The sequence below is a fragment of the Dendrobates tinctorius genome, unplaced genomic scaffold (genome assembly GCF_039654945.1).
Source record: "Dendrobates tinctorius isolate UK_male_01 unplaced genomic scaffold, ASM3965494v1 ptg000069l, whole genome shotgun sequence".
NCBI lineage: Eukaryota > Metazoa > Chordata > Amphibia > Anura > Dendrobatidae > Dendrobates > Dendrobates tinctorius.
Genome location: NW_027361737.1, coordinates 12,294,186 through 12,315,292, shown reverse-complemented (window position 1 = coordinate 12,315,292; position 21,107 = coordinate 12,294,186). Strand labels below are relative to the sequence as shown.

Genomic DNA, 21,107 nt, shown 5'->3' with positions numbered 1-21,107 from the left:
AGGGTCGGATACCGACATGGTCCTGAGGCATGAGAACCATGCCCTCCTGGGCCAAAATGGGGCGATCACTATAATCCTCGCTTTGTCCTTCCTGACTTTCCTCATCACCAGGGGTAGTAAAGCCAGGGGAAGAAAGGCGTATGCTAGGCCGAAGTCCCATTTGATTAGAAGAGCATCTACTGCCAGAGGGTTCTCCCTGGGATTCAGAGAGCAGAACTGAGGCACCTTCCTGTTCTATCTGGTGGCGAAGAGGTCCACTTCTGGCTGCCCCCATTTTTGTACTATCTGGTTGAAGATGGACGCTTTTAAGGACCGTTCCCCTTGCTTTAGAAGGTTGCGGCTTAAGAAGTCTGCTGTGGTGTTTTCCCTTTCTTTTATGTGCAGAGCTGTTAAAGATAGGAGATGTTGCACTGCCCACTGGAACAGCCGTTCTGCTACCTCCATCAGAGGCCTGGACCGAGTGCTGCCTTGGTGGTTGATGTAAGCCACGGTGACCTGATTGTCGGAGCATATTCGAACATGGCAACCCTGTAGATACACAAGAAGGTTTTTAACTGCCTGCTCTACGGCTGTTAGCTCTTTCAGGTTGGAGGACATTCCCAACTGATGGCCCTCCCACAGGTCTTGGATCAAGATTTCCCCCATGTGGGCTCCCCAACCCGTAGGGCTTGCGTCTGTAGTGACTACTCGGGTTATGCTATATTTCCAGGGTACCCCTCTGGTTAGATTGTTCTCGTCTAGCCACCATTCAAGTGATCTCAAAGTGTGTTGGGATAGAGTCAACTGGCCTTCTAGATAACCGCCCAGGATCTTTTGATGGTGTAAAACCTCGCCCTGTAGCCCCCTTGTGTTTGAGCTGGATCCTTTAGCCTGGAGGCACTTCTAGGGCCGGATTGTCCAGTTTGTTTCTTTTTTTGCTGGGAGGTGGTTTGGGACCTCACTGAGGTACGTTCCTGCTCTTTGTCCAGCTGGGGTATGGGAGCTTCCTGCTCGTCCATCCTGCATCTGAGCTGAAGCCGCTAATCAGTGCCTCTGTGCCCTTTTCCCCCCTGGTAATTCGGGTTCACAGGTGACGTGGCCAGGGGCTGATTTTTGCCCCCCCTCCCCCATTTTCCCGACGTCCCTCCCTCTGCGTGCCGCGCCCGGCGACGAACGGAAAGGGAGAAACCCGCTGGCACCCGACTTCCGGTCCGGCGCCGCTAGCCCCGCCACGTCACTTCCGGTCCAGGCGCGCAGAAAGCCAGCGTCACCGGCTCCGCCACATCACTTCCGGTATGGGCACGCACGAGGACGCGCAGGCCACCGGCCCCGCCGCGTCACTTCCAGGCCAGACGCGTGCGAGGACGCCACCAGCGCTACCGGCCCCATCCTTTCCGGTACTGGCGCGCACGCCGACCGCACTGCCAGAACAAGGACCGGGATCAGGGCAGGAGAGGCCATACTTACCTGCCGGCGCCGGGCCCCCTCCCACCTGCCCCGCACACCGACGTGGAAACCTGCGCGGGCCACCGTGGCGCTTCCAGGGGACTCCGCACTGCCCGAGGTAGGAGACCCCCCCGCTACCCGAGTCGGACAGCTGGCCTGGGGATTCCTCATCCATGATGGCATGATCTGTACTGAATCCTGTCCTCCAGGAACAGGAAACCAACTGATGCGTGGGAGAAGTGCCGCCCTTATGTATCTGTAGGATTTCCTGTTCCTGGAGGGCAGATCCCCTCTCAGGTGGTGCCGTCATGGACGAACGAATAAAAATATGATTTTTTAATTGTACTGCTGTACGTTATAAACTTCTGTGAAGCCCTTGTGGGTTCAAAGTTCTCACCACATAACTAGATAAGTTCCTTGTGGGGTCTAGTTTCCAAAATGGGGTCACTTGTGGTGGGTTTCCACTGTTTAGGTACATCAGGGGCTCTCCAAACGTGACATGGCGTCCCATCTAAATTCCAGCCAATTTTGCTTTGAAAAAGTCAAACGGCGCTCCTTCCCTTCTGAGCTCTGCCATGCGCTGAAACAGTGGTTCCCCCCCCACATATCAGGTATCAGCGTACTCAGGACAAATTGCAAAATAACTTTTGCAGTCCAATTTCTCCTGTTACCCTTGGTAAAATAAAAAAAATTGAACCTGAAGTATTTTTTTTGTGAAAAAAAAAGTTCATTTTTTTAAATATTCAAAAAATTCCTGTGACGCACCTGAAGGGTTAATAAACTTCTTGAATGTGGTTTTGAGCACCTTAAGGGGTGCAGTTTTTAGAATGGTGTCACTTTTGGGTATTTTCTGTCATATAGACCCCCCAAAGTGGCTTCAAATGTGATGTGGTCCGTAAAAATAAAATGGTGTTGCAAAAATGAGAAATCGCTGGTCAACCTTTAACCCTTATAACTCCGGCTAGTTTCACACTTGCTTTTTTTTGCAGCGCGTTTTTCCCGCAAAAAAACGCATTGAAAAAACGCATAAAAAAAGCATACAACTGCTGCGTTTTTTTCAAGCATTTTTAGGAGCATGCATGAAAAAAACGCAGCGTTTTTATGCGTTTGTATGCGTTTGTATGCGTTTTTAGTGCGTTTTTATCGCGTTTGCGTTTTTTTTCCAACATTAGGTGGCCCCTCACACTAACCCAAACCATGACTTTACTAACCCTAACCCTGACCCTAACCCTGACCCTGACCCTTAACCAAACCATACTTAACCCTAACCCTGACCCTAACCCTTAACCAAACCATACTTAACCCTAACCCAAACCCTAACTAACCTTAACCCTAACCCTGACCCTAACCCTTAACCAAACCATACTTAACCCTAACCCTGACCCTAACCCTTAACCAAACCATACTTAACCCTAACCCAAACCCTAACTAACCTTAACCCTAACCCTGACCCTAACCCTTAACCAAACCATACTTAACCCTAACCCTGACCCTAACCCTTAACCAAACCATACTTAACCCTAACCCAAACCCTAACTAACCTTAACCCTAACCCTTAACCAAACCATACTTAACCCTAACCCTGACCCTAACCCTTAACCAAACCATACTTAACCCTAACCCTGACCCTAACCCTAACCCTTAACCAAACCATACTTAACCCTAACCCTGACCCTAACCCTTAACCAAACCATACTTAACCCTAACCCTGACCCTAACCCCAACCCTAACCCTAAACCCCCTTAACTAACCCTAACTCTAACCCAAACCCCTAAATTCCATGGTTAAAAAAAAAAACGCATGTGCAAAAAAACGCATACATGAGCATGCCAGTGCGCACGTATGCGCATCCATAGGCTATAATGGCCATTTTTAGCGCAAGACGTGCGCATACGTGCGCATGCGCTTTTTTGCAGGGCCAAAAAATGCAACATGCTGCGTCTCGAAAATACAAACGCACACCCCAAAAAAACGCAGCGCATGAAAATCGCATACGTGCGCTTACCAGCGCGCAGGTATGCGCACCCATGTTAAATATAGGGGAAAAAACGCATGCGCACGTATGCGTTTTTTTCCAGCGCTAAAAAACGCAAATGTGAAACCAGCCTCCCTAACAAAAAAAAAATTTTTGGTTCCAAAATTGTGCTGATGTAAAGTAAACATGTGTGTGAAATGTTATTTATTATGGTTTTTTTTTGTGCTGTATCTCTGATCTAAGGGCATAAAAATTCAAAGATGGAAAATTACAAAATTTTAAAAATTTTCGCCAAATTTCCATTTTTTTCACAAATAAACGCAAGTTATTTGAACGAAATTTTACCACTAACATGAAGTACAATATGTCACAAGAAAAGGTCAGAATCACCGGGATCCATGGAAGCGTTTCAGAGTTATTACCTCAAAGGGACAGTGGTCAGAATTGTAAAAATTGGCCCGGGAGTTAACGTGCAAACCACCCTTGGTAGTGAAGGGGTTAAAGGACAAAGTGTCCAAGAGGAATTTGTTCTGTTTCATACATTGTACTGCTCTAGTGCAGGGGTCCACAACCTGTAGCTCGGGAGCCACACGTGGCTCGCGGTCCCATGAATTGTGGCTCGCAACTGTCTGCCATCTTGGTGCATTAGGTCCAAGTCTAGCAAACAGGTATGAAGAATACATCTCAAAATTGTGGATTTTGTGAGTAGAACTGCATAGAAGAGCAAATCTGGATGCACATTTACTGCTCTTAGGGCTTTAGAGATGTTTTAGGTATGGTACACTGGTAGTATCCTGTCAGAGGAGGTGCTCAAAGCTGGATGTGACAGTGTTGGGAGTCCTTGATGGGAGAATACTGAATGGCGGCTTTGTGGGAACCCCTGGATCTCAGTGTACTGCTTTTGCAGTGATTTCTGTGGAAAATCTTTGGTCATCATTATACCTGTAATGGGGGCTTTGGTTGACACTACTTTGAAGGGGATGAGGGCTGGATTTGGCTCGCGACCCTCTCTCAGTGCTCAATGTGGCTCGCGACCCTTTCTCTAAGTTGAATGTGGCTCTCAAGGTCAGAAAGGTTGGGGACCACTGCTCTTGTGCTTAGCAGCTGCCAAACCCATCTCATGATGGATGCTGCTGTAGTGTCTATGGAGACTAAGATGACAAGACTCCACAGCAACATCCTCCAAATGGGTAAGATGTAGCATGTCCCAAACAGGAGACTGGAGAGCAGATACAAATGGTCGCAATACCTTGTCAATGTATACTTTTACACTAATAAGTTATCAAGAGACATTTCACTGAAACCCCCATTCTCTGAAACCCCATCCATGTGGTTCATATATCTATATCTGATTACCCGTGTGTCCCATATAGGAATATAAACATTATTATGGCTACCCAATATAGGTGTGTTCCAGTTTGGACCCTAGTCATTGCAGAGTGAAGCCAGAGGACAATCTAAAGTAACCTCTGGCTTCCGGCATCATCACGCGCCTGCGAGTTTGGGCATGTGTGAGCTCCAGCGTGGAGGGCAAGCACTTCCAGTTTCCGGCAGCGGTATCATGCGCCCACACAGCTGGGACGGAAGAGTTCCACTGGAGCGCACCACAGAAGAATGCCGGACTGCACATCTATTGGCAGGTAGGAATGGTGAGGGGAGAGGTTCACAATGGGTGGTATCCTAGCTGTGGAGCCATATTTAAAAGCACAGAATGCTCAATGGGCTTATGATCATTTAGCATCTGTACCTCATATGAACACAAATTCAGGCCTCATGGGGAACCACTAAAGGAGAAATGTGTCAAGGCAGAGGCATAGAAGTAATTTCTATTGACAAGCATCAAAACGATAAGTGACTAAAGCTTTATATGATATGCGTTGTCCTGTGTTGAAAAACTTCCCTCATAAGATAGTATCTTTCTAGTATAGTTTCCTTTAGTATCAAGTGTCTAACCAGGGACATACAGGGAAGGTGAGTGAGAGCCGCCGTGGAGCAGGGGTACGAAAGCCTCATTATCTAGGGTGCCAACCAACCAGGCAGGGCAAACAGCAGATATTGCAGGCAGTCATAGGCCACATGTGGTATGGGATTTTATATCGTTCCATAACCCAAGTACACCTGTCCTTCTTGGCTCTATGATGAATTGCCTGTTATAACTCTCATATCATGAATTATGCAAAAAGAGGTGACATACTAAGTGTTTATTGGACTTCAGACTAGTATGGTCTGAATTGAGTCTGGTGTTTAAAGCTTCCGATGTTTTTGAATTATTCTTGTGCAATAAGGTTTTTTTTCTAGGCAATTTCTTAAAATAAATCAATCAATATGAATGAATATGTACGCAAATACTAGAGCCTAGAAGTGATAGACTGCCTATGGTAGTAATGGTGGATCACTTCCAGACTTGTGTTTCGTACAGGTTTGGTAATAAATTTATGATCACTGGGGAGAAGAAGTTTGCCCTCCACTATCATGAGAACAGTGCAGTATGTGTTTGTGTCATACCCTCGGTCTTTCCGTTCTTTAACATATGGACTAGTCCAGAGTTCTCCATCTCCACAATAGTCTTCATGTGCTTGGAGATGAGCTCCCGCTCCACCACCTTCACGATGGGCTCTTCTGTGGATTTATCTAGGCAGTGCATGACTCTCTCGATTTCTTCATTAATTCTAGCCTCTACTTTCTTTATATACACTGAGGCACTATTTTCTGCTAAAAACTTCTGGCTTTCCATCTGTGGAGAAACCCAAGGCTCAGTTAGGATATCACTTACCAGAGAGTTTGCCTAAAAGCGAAGAATCAAACAGTTTTTGTGAGGTGCGACACAGAAGAAATGTGCTGCCTGCGTAAGAACTTTACAAATGCTGAACGGTAAAGTAGGGTCCAACCAACCAGATGCAGTAAGAGCTGAAACCTTTTACAGCCCCCAAGAAGCAGTAGAGGATAAACAAAGCAAGATTAATGAAGTACTACACATGCCATTAAAGGGATATTCAGGTGGCAATACGTCGTGGTACACACACAAGTTATGGAGTGACTTGCTAATCCGTGAGGTCATGCGAATGGATGGGCTGCAGCTCTTCTCTGCAGAGCACTGCGCCACCTCCAGCAGCTATTAATTAGCAGCATGTGTTAGTAGCATAAGGTACTTGTACTGCTTTCTACTGTTGGAATACCCATTTAAAAAGGTAACTATTTCATGACATTTTAGGAAATAAGCCGGATGCTAAAATATAAACGCTCCGTGGCTGGTGACAAAACTACTTCATTGTGTTCCCTGAAGGAGGACAGGGGACATCTCCAAACCATCCAGTGACTGGATCACAGAGGATTTAAGCAGAGAAAATAACCAGTGACCTGTACTGGGGTTTTGATCTGTAACAGAACTTATAAATGCATGCTCTGTTCATACTGCTTCTACCACACTAATGTGCCAAGTAAACGAAGGGCATGTGGCAAATATGGCCACTATTTGCGCAATATCATTCTTTAGACCTCTATTGGTCTGGTATAGCAAACAAATTTACTTTCTACTGTACAATAATGTACGCCACTATATGCGAGTACAGTATCATGTGTAAGCCTCCCATCAGAGATATACACAGGGAAAGCCTCCTGAGATACACATCCGATGGAAGATGTGAACTGAGCCCTATGCAGAATAGTTTTCTGACCTATAACGTCATATTTCATGCCTATAAAAGTTACAGTCAGGCTCCTATAGGATGAACCCATGTACATGATATGGACCACATACCTGGAAGAACTCTGCAGACATTTCCAAAAATGGTGCTTCAAAATCTTCTTCATACACTGACCTTCCTTCCAAACCAAGGATCATAAGCATCTGACAGGCATTTCTTATGGCGCCTCTGTAGTAATAGAAAAAAAAAAAAATTATCAGTGATGGCTAGTAATTATATGAAAAACTCAACTACACTAAAACCAACTACATGCAGGTCAGTGTGTCCAGGCTTTAAGAAGTGTGTAGTCCATGTTTCCCTTTGCACAGATGTACTACAAGAATACATTAATTGTGCATAGATGGGCTGAAATAGCCACATTTAACGAGCACCCATCGACAATACAGAAGATGTGAAGCGCTAGTTTACCAGTCTGTTCACACAGGTCACAAAGAAATAAGAGCAGTAAGTACGCCCTAACACAAAGCAAAAGTGAACGAGTGCACACTGCTGTGACTGTAGTATACACAAAGCAAAGAATACAGCAGCATTGGGTGTTCCAATCACATGTGCAAACAAACGTGAAATGTAAACTACATGATTACTATAGAGAATAGACTTAGAAAATGGGGGTACTTAGTGCACAAGGTGGCCAAGTCCTGTGCGGCCCACCAGCCATAACAAAGCGTATCACCATTACTGACTGGATTTACTCTGTCAGACATACCTTTCCTGGGCCAAAGCCTACTAAGGTAGGATCCAGCGATAATCAACTCAAACTGGATCCCAAACTGTCTTTTAAATTTTGAGGTTTTAGCTAAAGAGGCAAGTCTGATCTAGCATGTCCCCATCAATAAACCTTGTTCTGGCTGGTGAAGACACAAATTGGCAAATTTGTGGGCAAGTTTAGTCTACAGTGGATATAAAGTCTACACACCCCTGTTACAAAGCCATGTTTTGTCACGTAAAAAAAACATCAAGAATAATTTCAGAAGTTTTTCCACCTTTAACTCCTTCCTTCACCCAGGCCATTTTCATTTTTTTTTTCCGCCTTTTCTACCAAAAGCTGACGTTTTAACTCATAGCATTTTGGAGTAGATACAATGTTTAGATCTCCACTCATTACATTTTATTGCAATGTCGCAGAGACCAAAAACATGGAGGGCATGTTGCGTTCGGAGGGGACGTCAAAACGATGCACGGGAACACATCCGCATATAACGCATGTTCCTGCGTACACAATGTTAAGTATAGGACACATGTGGAAGTAGGCAGATCTTAAAGGAAGAAATATGCAGCCCTACGCTGCGAACACAAACACTAGTGTGTAACCGACCATACCGGTAATGTGTTTTTGCGTAACCCATGACAGCACCACAAGAGGGGTTCCGCCTTCAAGGACAGGAGACCGTTCCGTTAAAATGGGTGGCTCCTCTCTCCACATCAGTTGGTTTACAGAGCACAAGCGAAAACTCCCAGGTTAGTGTACACACAAATCATATACCGTATATACTCGAGTATAAGCAGACCCAAGTATAAGCCGGGTATGCATTGTCCCCTCATGTGCTGCTCCCCCCGCCCCGCCATGTGGGGCTCCCCCCGCCCCGCCATGTGGGGCTCCCCCCGTCCTGTCATGTGGGGCTCCCCCCGTCCTGTCATGTGGGGCTCCCCCTGTCCTGTCCATGCATGGCTCAGCTCCCCCCTTCCCATCACTGTATGCATGGCTGGTCTCCCCCATCCCATCCTTGTATTCATGGCTCAGCTCCCCCCCGCCCCCCATCTTCCTTTCTGCGCGTCTGCTCTTCCCGTGCTCAGTGGTACCGCTCATTAAGGTAATGAATATGCTCTCCACGCCTATGGGAGTGGAGACACGTGTATATTCATTACCTTAATGAGCGGTACCATGTGACCGCTCAACATAGGGGAAGAGCTGCCGCACTGGGACAACAGAAATGCAGAGACGTTCAGCAATGGCACGAGAAGGTTGAGTATGATGTCACAGCCGCCGGCTCCTGCCGCTGCTCCTCTCCCCCGCTGGCTTTCTTGACAGTGACTCGTGTATAAGCCGAGAGGGGAATTTTCAGGCTAAAAAAAGTGCTGAAAATCTCAGTTTATACACGAGTATATACAGTACTTATATTCATATTACTTCTTGACCACTAACACCCACCGGGAGTGAATGCACCAAACTCACCGAGCCAAAAAGGAGTGATTAGATAAGGAGGGAATATAAGGGTGCCTTCATACGTTACAAAAAAAAATAAAAATATAAAATTACCGGTAAGTAATATCCATGTTTTTCAGTCACCCATGACGGCACCACAAGAGAATTCGAGACTTATATTCTTTAGGGAGGGATCACAGCCTGTAGAACCCTTCTCCCGAACGTGAGGTCAGAGGAGGCCGATAGATCTAGACTGCAGTGTTTAAAAGTGGACGGAGAGGACCATGTGGCCGCCTTACAAATCTGGTGGATGGAGGCGTGATTTCTGCGCCTTTTGAAATGGGTTTTTATACCTTCAAGAAAGGCCCTGCCTGCGCTAACATAGGCTAGCTTGATGGCCTCCTTATCACATCTTGCAAGAGTCCGCTTAGATACTCTTAAGGCCCTTCCTAGCTCCCTGAAAACATACAAATAGAGGTCTCTGCTTCCTCCAGGGTTGTGTTACTTCTAGATACCGCAATAAGGACCTCCTACCGTCTAGCTTCTCCTCCTGATTACTAGGACTGGAACAAAAGGATGGCAACAATCTCTTTTGACCTATGAAATCTTGTAACCACTTTAGGGAGATATGCTGGGTCTAATCTCAATATCACGGTCTTCCATAATTTGACTGTAAGGAGGGTCTCTGCTAATTGGTGACATTCACGCCCTATCCTGCGGGCTGAAGTAAGCGCCACCAGTAGGGATGTTTTTAGGGATATTAGTTTTTCCGAGACCGAATGTAACGGCTCAAAAGGACTGTCAGCGCATTTAACATCAAATTTAGATCGCAAGGAGGGATCCTACTCGTAGAGACTGAACTCTTTCTACTACAGGTATTAATAAACCTGGAAATCCATCTAATCCCTGCTAGGACGGTGTTATACAGTGCCCCCAGGGTAGAGACTAGAACTTTAAGGTTACTCACGGAAAGGCCTAGTTCTAGTCCTTTCTGGAGGAACTCTAGTATCTATGTAACTCGAGCCTCCCCCCAGGTCTTGTCCCCCAAGTTAGGAATGGGATGTGATAATAGGCATTCTAGAGGTCCAAGACTGCCATATAACAATCTAAAAATAGAGTTCTCACAGCCAACCTCACCAATTCAATCTTGAATGAGGGGATGACTAGATATTTGTTCAATGCTGTTAGGTTGATAGTTGTCTTCAAGGATGCATCTGGCTTTTTTTTTTTTTTTTTTTTAAATCAGAAATGGGGGGGGGTACTCTTCCTCCAGTACTTGTTTGTGTGAGTATGGCTGTACAGGGGTTTCCACATATCTGTCTGACGTTCCAGACCCTACCTCCAATTTCAGGCCTAAGGGTGTGTGATTTTAGTAAAATCCGCGGTTTATCTGCGGATTACCCTGCGGTTCATCATCTCTACAATGGAGCAGATGGCAAACCGCAGCGGAATCCTCAAAAAGAATTGACATCTCATTTCTTTCTGCGGATTGACGTTAGTCTGCTGTACCTTCTCGTGAGCTACGAGCTACTCGGACACTTTATAAGGGTACCGAATCCGGAGGCTGGATGACGTCAGAAAGATCTCCCTTGGAGACTGCAGACTCATCCGTCCTGGCACTGTAATGGCCGTCCGTTATACCCTGTGTGCTGCATGAGTGGTACCCACTGCTGTTGGCTTAACGAGGCTGCAGGGGTGCTTGCTTCCTTCTTTCATGAAGATGTGGCGGGCATATGTCCCCTCCTGCTGACGTGGTGGCTGAAACTGCCTGTCAGAGGTCCTTTTTCATATCCACACATGGGACCGCCCCAGCCCGCACAGCCTCGGGTACCGCCCCTTCCTCCAGAAGACATCCGTCTTCATCCACTTCCGATGCGCGCTCCTGGTGCTAGTCTTCCCACGCTCTCACCCATGGAAAGCCTTGCCACCCAACAGGTGAGGCTCCACCACTGCTTGCCAGTCCTCCCCGGCGCACACAGTCCATGCCGCTCGGGCGTTGGCACACATACCCGCTCACAGAGGGCACCCTACAGGGACCTCCGTGGTGCTACTGGTACCTGGCGACGGTTGCAGCAGACCAACACCTGCCAAGCCCTGACTGTCCCAGGTATCCTCTTCAGTCTTCACCGCCGATCTTAATGAGGGTTTCCCATCAAGGACAGGAAACCAACTGATGCAGAGTGGAGCCGCCCTTTTTATCTTGAAGGTTTCCTGTCCTTGAAGGGCAGATCCCCTCTCTCGTGGTGACGTCATGGATGACTGAAAAGAAAAAAAGGATTTCTGGAATTTTGGATTTTCTTTATAAACGCAGTTTACCTATCGTATTAATCTGGTATATCGGAGTTGGCAGAAAAGCGAAATGAGAAATTGTAAGTACACAGTGCCATATAACATGATGACTGCAATATACTAAGAGGATAAAAGCTCTGATGGGAGTGCTTCTTTAAAATCGTCACACCCCATGAAGTATCAGTCATAGATGGAAGATCACTTATGTGAAATGACTTAAAGGTAATCTGTCACCACATTTGACACATCCTAACTATTAATATGGGCTATAAACCGCTGAAAACAGTCCTCCCTGTGTGTCTCCTATCAGCTGTGTTGTTGAGAAATCCTCTTATCACTTTATATAAGGGTACCGTTACACTTAGCGATGCACCAGCGATCCCGACAACGATATGGATCGCTGGTGCATCGCTAAGTGGTCGCTAGTGAGCTGCCACACAGGCAGATCTCACCAGCGACATCGCTGGGGTCGGGGGTCGCTACTTACCTGTCAGACGCGGCGATCCTGACGTCCTCCCGTCCGCATCCACGCCTCGCTCGTCGGCGCCACAGGAAGCCCAGCAGGAAGCGCCCGACGAGAAATGATCCAGGACCTTCTCGCGCGACCAACGATGAGCAGCGGGGGAGCCGGTCAGAGGTAAGTATCACAAGTAGCGATATCGCTAGCAATATCGCTGCTACGTCACAAAATCGGTGACTTTACAGCGATATTGCTAGCGATATCGCAGTGTGTAACGGGGGCTTAAGTGACCTCTTCCAGGATCTGAGGCAGATGGTGCCTGGAGATAACTCTGCTTCCAGATATTATTATACATGAAGGGGAGTTACCAGCGTGTGACATGGTTACTACTGTTACCAGTGTGATGTGTAATGGCCGCTCTCGACTCTCCTGATAACTGAAACATCTGCAGGTTGCCCTCAGCTTCCATCTCAGGCCGGGTGCACACGGTCAGTAATTGGCAGCACTTTGGACGCAGCACATGTCCGCTGTGTCCAAAGCGATGCTGGCTTTTGATTGCAGGTGATTCCACATATGTTCATTGAATCATGCGGAATCACCACGTCCAAAACATTGCATGGGTGAGTTATAACTTGGAGACTTGTGTCTCCGCAAGATAAATTGACATGTTGTGGTCTGGAAAGACACTGGTAACTCCTCCATGTACAACAATCTCTGGAGGCAGAGTTATCTCCAGGTACCATCAACCCCGGAGCCTGGAAGAGGTTAACGTCAAAAGATGATTTCTCAGCAACAACACAGCTGATCGGAGACCAACAGGGAGGACTTTTTTTCAGCAGTCTATAGCCTGCATGCCCATATTAAGTTTACATAGGTGAAAGGTGGTGACCCATTCCTTTTAACAGTACGTTCTGGTGGGCACAGTAGCTAGACCAGTGCGAGGACTGCAGCAGCCCAGTTATAACTGACAGCAAATCTCTGCTTTGAATGGACAATTAATCACTTGGCTGTCAATGTTGACCAAGGCACCTTGTAGGTTTCTGCATACTCTTGAAAATCGCTCTTGATTTGCTGAAATCTCGTAAATGACAGGCCAGTACATCATTTAGTGACCATAATAATCCAGTTCATCCTATTCTTTAGCCTTAGTACTGACATGTTATTATAACACACAATAGTTTAACAGGCCCACTAAACCACCGAGACACTCTGGGCATGACGAGGTGACAGAAGACTTACCTGTCCACCACTTCTCCTTTCCGTTCTCTTGCGATCATGTCTAACAGTGTCTGTCGTAGATGATCTCTTATGCAGCCATAGCGAACAACTTGATCACGAAATATTATCAAGCCCAGGTTATAGACATTTTCAACATTGTTCTGCTGAACGTAGACTCTATCCTAAAACCAAAAAATGTCAACAGCGTGACTTCATTCATTTCATGACTTACAGGTACAACTCCCCAGTCATTTCTATAATGCAGGCAGGAGGCACTATGGTTCTCTGTAGGGTACAGTGTGTGGTAGATCCCACAGACGCATTATACATAATCCTACAGGTATACACCTCTGTGCACTTCCAGAGAAAACACAGGCCTACTGAGCTACAGCAAGACCCCATGCACATCTGTGGGTAACCCCATTACTAAATGACAGCAGTCACACTCACGAGTAATGCTCAGCTTTTCCACCATAATAAAAGCATTGCCTAGGTTTAGAATCACTTCCTGCTCGTTCCCTTATGACAGGCAGGACTCCAATCAAATGACATGTGATCCACTAGTCAGAACAGCTGATGTCACAGCTCACCTCCTCCCCCAACAAACTTTGCTGAGATTAGATAACACCTCTGTGCAAAAAGAGGGTCGAGTCTTGTCTAATGCAGATAATGTCCATGTGATGTGCAGGAAGTAGAAACCTATTAAGCCTAGCAGGAAGAGTGAAAAATCGCAAAATTTTATTTTTAACTAGTGATAAAAAGGTTTAAAAAAGTAATCAAAAAATAAAGTTAACTTAAACTCTGATTTAAAGAGTCTATTTTCTGAGGATATTCCCTTTAAGATTTCTTGGGTCCTCACTCTGTGCCGTTTCAGTCGTTGTATATGGAGCGGCAACTTGTAGTGACCTCAGTATTACAGGCCGTGGTAAGGACACTAAAAAGGCCCTATGTGTGTTACCACTATTCATGTGTATTGGTCGATTGTGATAAATTGAGGTTGGCTGAACAAGAATCAGGCGAGTTTCACCGCTATATGGTGGTAATATACCTTACGGTACCTTACGATATGATCTCCAGCTATAGACAGAGACCATCGGAACAATGCCCAGTATATATTAACTAGGTATATGATGACAGCATACTGACAAGCACATGTTATGGAGCCCATGCAGCCCAGATGGGAGACACTTACCATGTACATGAGGATATCCCTGATCATTACCATGGCGGTCTGGTGGTCGTTCCAGGCCTGATTTAGAGTCTGCAGGAAGTTGTTATTTAAAGAGTTTAAGACGTCATCCCGAACCTGCAAGAGAAGAATAGCACAATGTATAGATACTGTATACCGCATAGCGGTCTTGTTGAGAAAACTTCTATTCTTTTCTTATGTTCATGATTTCTTCCAGGCTCTGGGGTTTATGGTGTCTGGAAGAAATCCCTGCCTCCTGTCCTCATAATACTACCCCCGCCATGCACGTCCATATTAAGTGTCATACATGCCAGGGGGGTGACAGATTCCCTTTAATATTGTGAAGGTCTCTAACTGGTATAACAGCTCTGATCGGTCAAAACCATAAACTATATGTGCTAACCACTGAGCCACCATGCTGCTCAAGATCTTTTTTCACCTAGGCCTCCAACGATGACCAAGCATAATCCTCTACATAGAGGAAAGAAGGTTTCTCCATCACAGGCAGCAATTCTTTACTGTAAGAGCATTGAGAATATGGAGCTCTGTCACTGGCGGATTCACTAAACAAAAGTTGTGGAAAACCCTGAATGCTTTTTTTTTGGAGCAAGCACATTGTCTCTTCAGAGAGGAAGACTAGAATTCTAGTGCCACCTATTGAAGTAGCAATCCTAAAAGTCAATGTCGATCCTTTAACAAGCCTTGTCACGTGACTTAGGATCAAAGCCAAACCAGAATCTCAATTTGCAGACACTGTTTCCGGGTACTGCCCCTCGTCAGTACAAAGTGTGAGATCTGGTTTAGCTGTGTGAGAGGCGTCTGACCGATATCCAAGAAGTATTGTTTCTCCTTGCGGAGATTGACATGCTAAGCATGCCGAGATGAGGAGACTTAAAGCCGCAATGCTCCTCTGGGAAATATGCAAATTGTATCTTCAGAGATACAATATTTATAGCCCCTTACCGGTTTAAGAATACCAGCTTCCAGCTATCAGCGTAAAATGAGGGGACCCCACGCTGATTTTTTAAAATTTACAGTGTGGGGACCCCTCTATTCTTGATAACCAGCCTTACAGAAGCTGACAGCTGAAAGTGGCAACCCCCAGCTTTGAGTTTTGCCTGGCTGGTTATCAAAAATACAGGGGAACCCACTTAATTTACAGCACAGGAACTGGCTGATGAATACTCGAAACAGCCGCTCCTGCTCTCAATGTTATTAGCGGCAGCAGGCGTAGGCTGATGGGAGCAGTAGTCCCATCAGCAGACACCAATGATCGGAGGTAAACTTTATACCTCCGATCACAGCTGCGGGCTCACATTGTCATTTGACAGCATGAGAACCGTGGTGGCTGACTGGCAATGATTATTTTACCGCCGATCAAAAGCAGGGTTTGGGTTTGAGAAACACCCTGTGTTCGGGGGGCCGAACAAGAACAGCAATATGGTCTTCTTGGTGAAGTTCGCATTCGGTGTCCATGCCCGAACAGTACGTGTTCAGTACAGACACCAAACTTTACTGGTTGGGTTCACCCATCTCTACATGGTCCACATACAAGATCCATAGAATGCAAATTTCACCTTAAAACAGAAGCTCCATAAAAAATATCAAAAAGGAACACTTTTAATAATATTTATTTTTATATAGCGCTAACATATTCCAGTTTACAGTTTACACACATCATCACTGTCCCCGATGGGGCTCACAATCTAAATTTCCTATCAGTATGTCTTTAGAATGTGGGAGGAAACTGGAGTACCCGGAGGAAATCCACGCAAACACGGGGAGAACATACAAACTCCTTGCAGATGTTGTCCTTGGTGGGATTCGAACCCAGGACTCCAGCGCTGCAAGGATGCAGTGCTATTCACTGAGCCACCGTGCTGCCCACTTTTCTGGGAGGATCATAACCTTCATCAGGTGGATAATCACTAAAACCAATAAGGCCAGCAAAGCTATGAGGTAATTATGTGCATCAACTGTATTAGTAAGTCCCCAGAATTGTTCGCCTAGTATCCCGAACAGTCCGATGAAAGTATTTCTGCTTATCAAAGCAGAGGTGTGCAACCTTTTTTGGTCCAAGGGCCACACACCTCATAGTGAACCAACCCAGGGTCCTCACTAAAAATTCAAAGGGAGTCGCCATACCATAAATGTCTGATAGGCACAAATCCTAATTACAGGACTCTTACGACCAATCAACGAACGCTTTGTGCCCATGATGAATTTTTTGTGAGCTTTAGACGTTGCATATTTTTTCTGTATCAAAAAAGTATCTACAGTTCCAGGAAAGTAAAAGGGACCGTCAGGAGGATTGTGCTCAGTAACCTACATATGCCCTGCAGCATGATCGCATCTATAATGTGTAATTATTTTTTTTATGGCATACATTAATTCCTTAAAAAAAAAAAAAAAAGAAAAAAGAAAAAATATCAGTCAGAAAATGGCGCCGTCTACTCCTGCGCCGTAGCAGCTATTAGTGATCCAATAGCTGCTACTGCGCAGGCGGCGCCATCTTGCTAGAGAAAAAAAAATTGCCTCCTGCAAGATGGCACCGCTGGCGCCTGCGCAGTTGCATATATAGGATCGCTGAAAGCTGCTACTGCACAGAGGGGGCACCATCTTGGAGGAGGCAATTTTATTCTCTAGCAAGATAGCATTTTTTCTCTTTGGAATGAAAGCTAAAAAAAAGCCGGATTACTTACCGGTAATGCTCTTTTAATGAGTCCACGACAGCACCCACTGGAGGTATCGGATCCGCCCATTTGGAACAGGAAACCCTACAGGAAAGATAAAAGGGGCGGTCCGCCTTTCCTCCTCAGTTTTACGTTTCAGAGTACCAGAAGGACCGCCAAGGATTAGGCAATGTTCTCTTATTTTAACATCTTTCTTATCCATTATTTGGTAATACTTTAACTATTGATATCTTTAGGGGGGGAAGTGAACGGGTGCTGTCGTGGACTCATTAAAAGAGCATTACCGGTAAGTAATCCGGCTTTTTACTCTTCGCCACGACAGCACCCACTGGAGAGATTCCAGAGACCATCACCTGGGTGGGACCACCGTGCCAAGGATAGTCCTGCCAAAGCTTAAGTCAGGGGTTGATGAAAGATCAAGTCTGTAGTGCTTATAGAAGGTAGAAGGGGATGACCAAACTGCCGCCTTACATATAGTTTCAATCGGAACATCTCCCTTTTCCGCCCAAGAGGTTGCCATTGCCCTGGTGGAATGCGCCCTGATGTTCCCTGGAGGATCTTCGTTTTTTGCGGAGTAGGCTAAACGAATGGCCTCTCTGATCCACCGGGAAATGGTGCTCTTCATGACTCCATACCCCTTCTTACAGCCCTGAAATGAAACAAATAGGGCCCTACTCTGCCTCCAACTGTTGGACCTCTCAATACATTTTAGGACAGTTCTTTTGACGTCCAGAGTATGGAACCTCTGCTCTTCCGGAGTAGAGGGATTTTTATAGAAGGTTGGGAGGAGTATCTCCTGAGATCTATGGTATTTTGTTGCCACTTTTGGCAGGTAGGCAGGGTCTGGTTTTAATACCAATCTGTCTTGGTATTCTTGAAAAAAAGGTGGATCTATTGACAAGGCCTGAATATCACCCACTCTTCTAGCTGAGGTTAGTGATACTAAGAGGGCCATTTTAAGTGCTAAGTATTTGAAGGGTATTGTGTCGATCGGCTCAAAGGGGTCTACCGTTAGGGCGTCTAAGACCAGATTTAGATCCCATGTAGGGACGGAGGGTATGTGGATTGGAGTTATTCGTTCACATGCTGTAATAAAACGAGTTATCCACTTGTTGCCTGCTATATTATGGCCATATAGTGCTCCTAATGCCGATATTTGTACTCTCAGTGTATTTACTGCTAAGCCTAAGTCTTTCCCCTTCTGCAGAAATTCCAAGATTGGGATTATCGGAACTTCTGTTGTATGAGGTATTGTATGGAATTGAAGAAATTTTTTCCATATTCTAATGTAAATCTGGGTCGTGGACTGTTTTCTACTTTGTAGTAGTGTAGCAATTAAGGACTCCGAGAATCCTCTTGTCCTCAATAACTGCCTCTCAAATTCCACGCCGTCAAGTGCAAGCTGAGCACTTGAGGGTGGAAAAAGGGGCCTTGGGAGAGTAGATTGGCAGTCGGAAGGACCCAAGGATCTGTTATCGACATAATCTGCAGCCACGAAAACCACGGTCTTTTTGGCCAGAACAGTGCTATTAAGATTATTCTTGCTTTGTCGTCTCTGATCTTCCGAATTACTTGAGGTAGGAGGATCAATGGAGGGAACGCATACGCTAGGTTGAAATTCCATGGAACTAGAAAGGCGTCCAGTATGTTTGGGTGATCTGACGGAGATAGGGAGGCAAAGGTTTTTATCTGCCTGTTCTCCCTTGTGGCAAAAAGATCCACCTCGGGTTGTCCCCATGCGGCTACTATGTCCCTGAAGACCTTCCGATTGAGGCACCACTCTCCTTGTCGTAGAGTGTGACGGCTTAGGAAGTCTGCCTTTTGATTGCTCTCGCCTCTTATATGAAGGGCCGAGAGGGACAAAAAATAGTTTTCTGCTAAGTTTAAAATTTTTGCCGCTGAAGACATCAGAGTCTCTGATCGAGTTCCTCCTTGTCTGTTTATATATGCCACTGTGGTGGTATTGTCCGACAGGATCCTTACATGCTTCTGTTGGAGCTGCGGAAGGAAGTTGTATAGAGCATAGAACACTGCAGTCAGTTCTTTTAAATTAGATGAGTAATCACATTCCTCTTTACTCCACCTTCCCTGATAAAACCCATTCTCCATGTGGGCTCCCCAGCCCTGGGGACTGGCATCGGTGGTTACAATACAGGATGGAACTATAACCCATGGGACTCCTGAACATAAATGGTCATCGTCTAACCACCACTCTAGGGAAGTCAAGACTTCTTGTGACAGGGTTATTTTGCTCTGTAAATGACCACTATGTCGCTTATCCTCCTGGAGGATCTGGTGTTGTAGTGTACGGACATGGTACTGGGCCCACCGGACTGCCGGGGTGCAAGAATTTAGTGATCCTAATAGTGACATTGCTCCTCTTAAGGATACACGTGGTTTATCTATAGCTGCTTGTATTTTTTGTTTTGTGAGGATGATTTTTACCTGGGGTAGTAGACATCTCTGGGTCAAGGAATCTAGTTGAAATCCTAGAAATGTCTGGAGAGATTGCGGATCGAGTCTGGACTTTTGGATATTGATGATCCAGCCAAGGCTCTGAAAAGAGGAGACTGCGTCAGTCACGCGTTCAGTACATTGTTTGACTGAATTCCCAATTACTAGGAAGTCGTCTAGATATGGTACAATTAGTGTGTCCCTTTGGCGAAGGTAGGCCATCACTTCTGCCATCACCTTGGTAAATATTCTTGGTGCCGTGGAAAGCCCGAAGGGCATGGCCGCGTATTGGAAATGACGAATCCTGCCCTCGACTTCCACTGCGACTCTTAGGTATTTCTGGAATCTGTTGTGTATAGGGAGATGATAATAAGCATCTTTTAAATCAATCCCTGCCATTACGCAATTTGGGAAAAGAAGCTTTATAGTGGATCTAATCGATTCCATTTTGAACTTATAATTTTTTATAAATGAATTTAGCTTCTTTAAATTAATAATGGTTCTAAATGTACCGTCTGGTTTAGACACCAAAAACAGGGGAGAGTAAAAGCCTCTACCCTGTTGTTCCTCAGGGACGTCAACTAAAACTTTTTTAGCTAGCAGGACTCGAATCTCGTCTTCGAGAGCCTTTTGCTGAAGTGAGGAATTAAGGCGAGTTATAACAAAGAACTCATAGGGGATTCGAAGGAATTCAATCTTTATTCCTTCCTTGATTATATTCAAAATCCATGGGTTTAACGTAATTTGTTCCCATTTGGTAAAAAAAAATTTTAATCTGCCCCCAACCGGTGGGTCTAAACTTTTAATTTTTTTCTCTCCTATATGTTGGCCCTCTGAAGATGGTACCCTTCTGCTTTTCGTCTTTCGTGGCCCATCTCGTTCTGTCCGATTGTCTTCTCCCGAATGGCCGTCTTTTAAAGGTTTTCCTATAAAACGGAATGGGAGAATCACTGAAGGCCTTTTTTCTTTCTTTTGCCTTGGCGAGAATTTCGTCTAAGGCTTTTCCGAAGAGGAACTCACCCTCGCATGGGGTTGCACTAATTTTGGATTTTGATTGTGCATCCCCTTTCCAGCTTTTTATCCAAAGCGCGCGTCTGGCGTTATTCACCAGGGCTGCCGACCTTGCTGCCAGTCTTAGGGTGTCCGCTGAAGCGTCTGCCATAAAGGCAGCTGCCCCTCTTATCAACGGGATGGCTGCACGCAGTTTCTCCCTTGACACTCTTTGCTCAATCTGCTGGTCTAATTGATCTAGCCATACCAGCATTGACCTAGCAGTACATGTGCTGGCTATTGCGGGTTTGAATACCCCGGTGGTGGACTCCCAGGACCTTTTGAGCGAAGATTCAGCCTTTCGGTCCAATGGGTCTGCTAACAATCCTGCGTCCTCGACCGGGATCGAGGTTTGTTTGGAAGTGGAGGATATGACAGCGTCCACCTTTGGTATTTTAGACCATTTTAATAGATCTTCATCAGTGAACGGGTACTTCCGTTTTGAAGCGGATGGGAGAAAACCCCTCTGGTCGTGTTTTTCCCATTCCCTTTTGATGAGATCTTTAA

General features: G+C 45.8%; 1 protein-coding gene across 3 annotated transcripts in view; it reads right to left on the bottom strand.

Moving 5' to 3' along the window:
* CUL3 (cullin 3) overlaps window positions 1-21,107 on the bottom strand; it is a 148,300-nt gene that overhangs the window by 55,995 nt on the left and 71,198 nt on the right. For all 3 annotated transcript variants that reach the window (XM_073581099.1, XM_073581100.1, XM_073581101.1), the window contains exons 3-6: window positions 14,407-14,520; window positions 13,236-13,396; window positions 7,158-7,272; window positions 5,906-6,134 (exon numbers count right to left, since the gene is read on the bottom strand). In XM_073581099.1, the coding sequence (XP_073437200.1) occupies window positions 5,906-6,134; window positions 7,158-7,272; window positions 13,236-13,396; window positions 14,407-14,520 (619 nt within the window). The remainder of the gene's footprint in view (window positions 1-5,905; window positions 6,135-7,157; window positions 7,273-13,235; window positions 13,397-14,406; window positions 14,521-21,107) is intronic.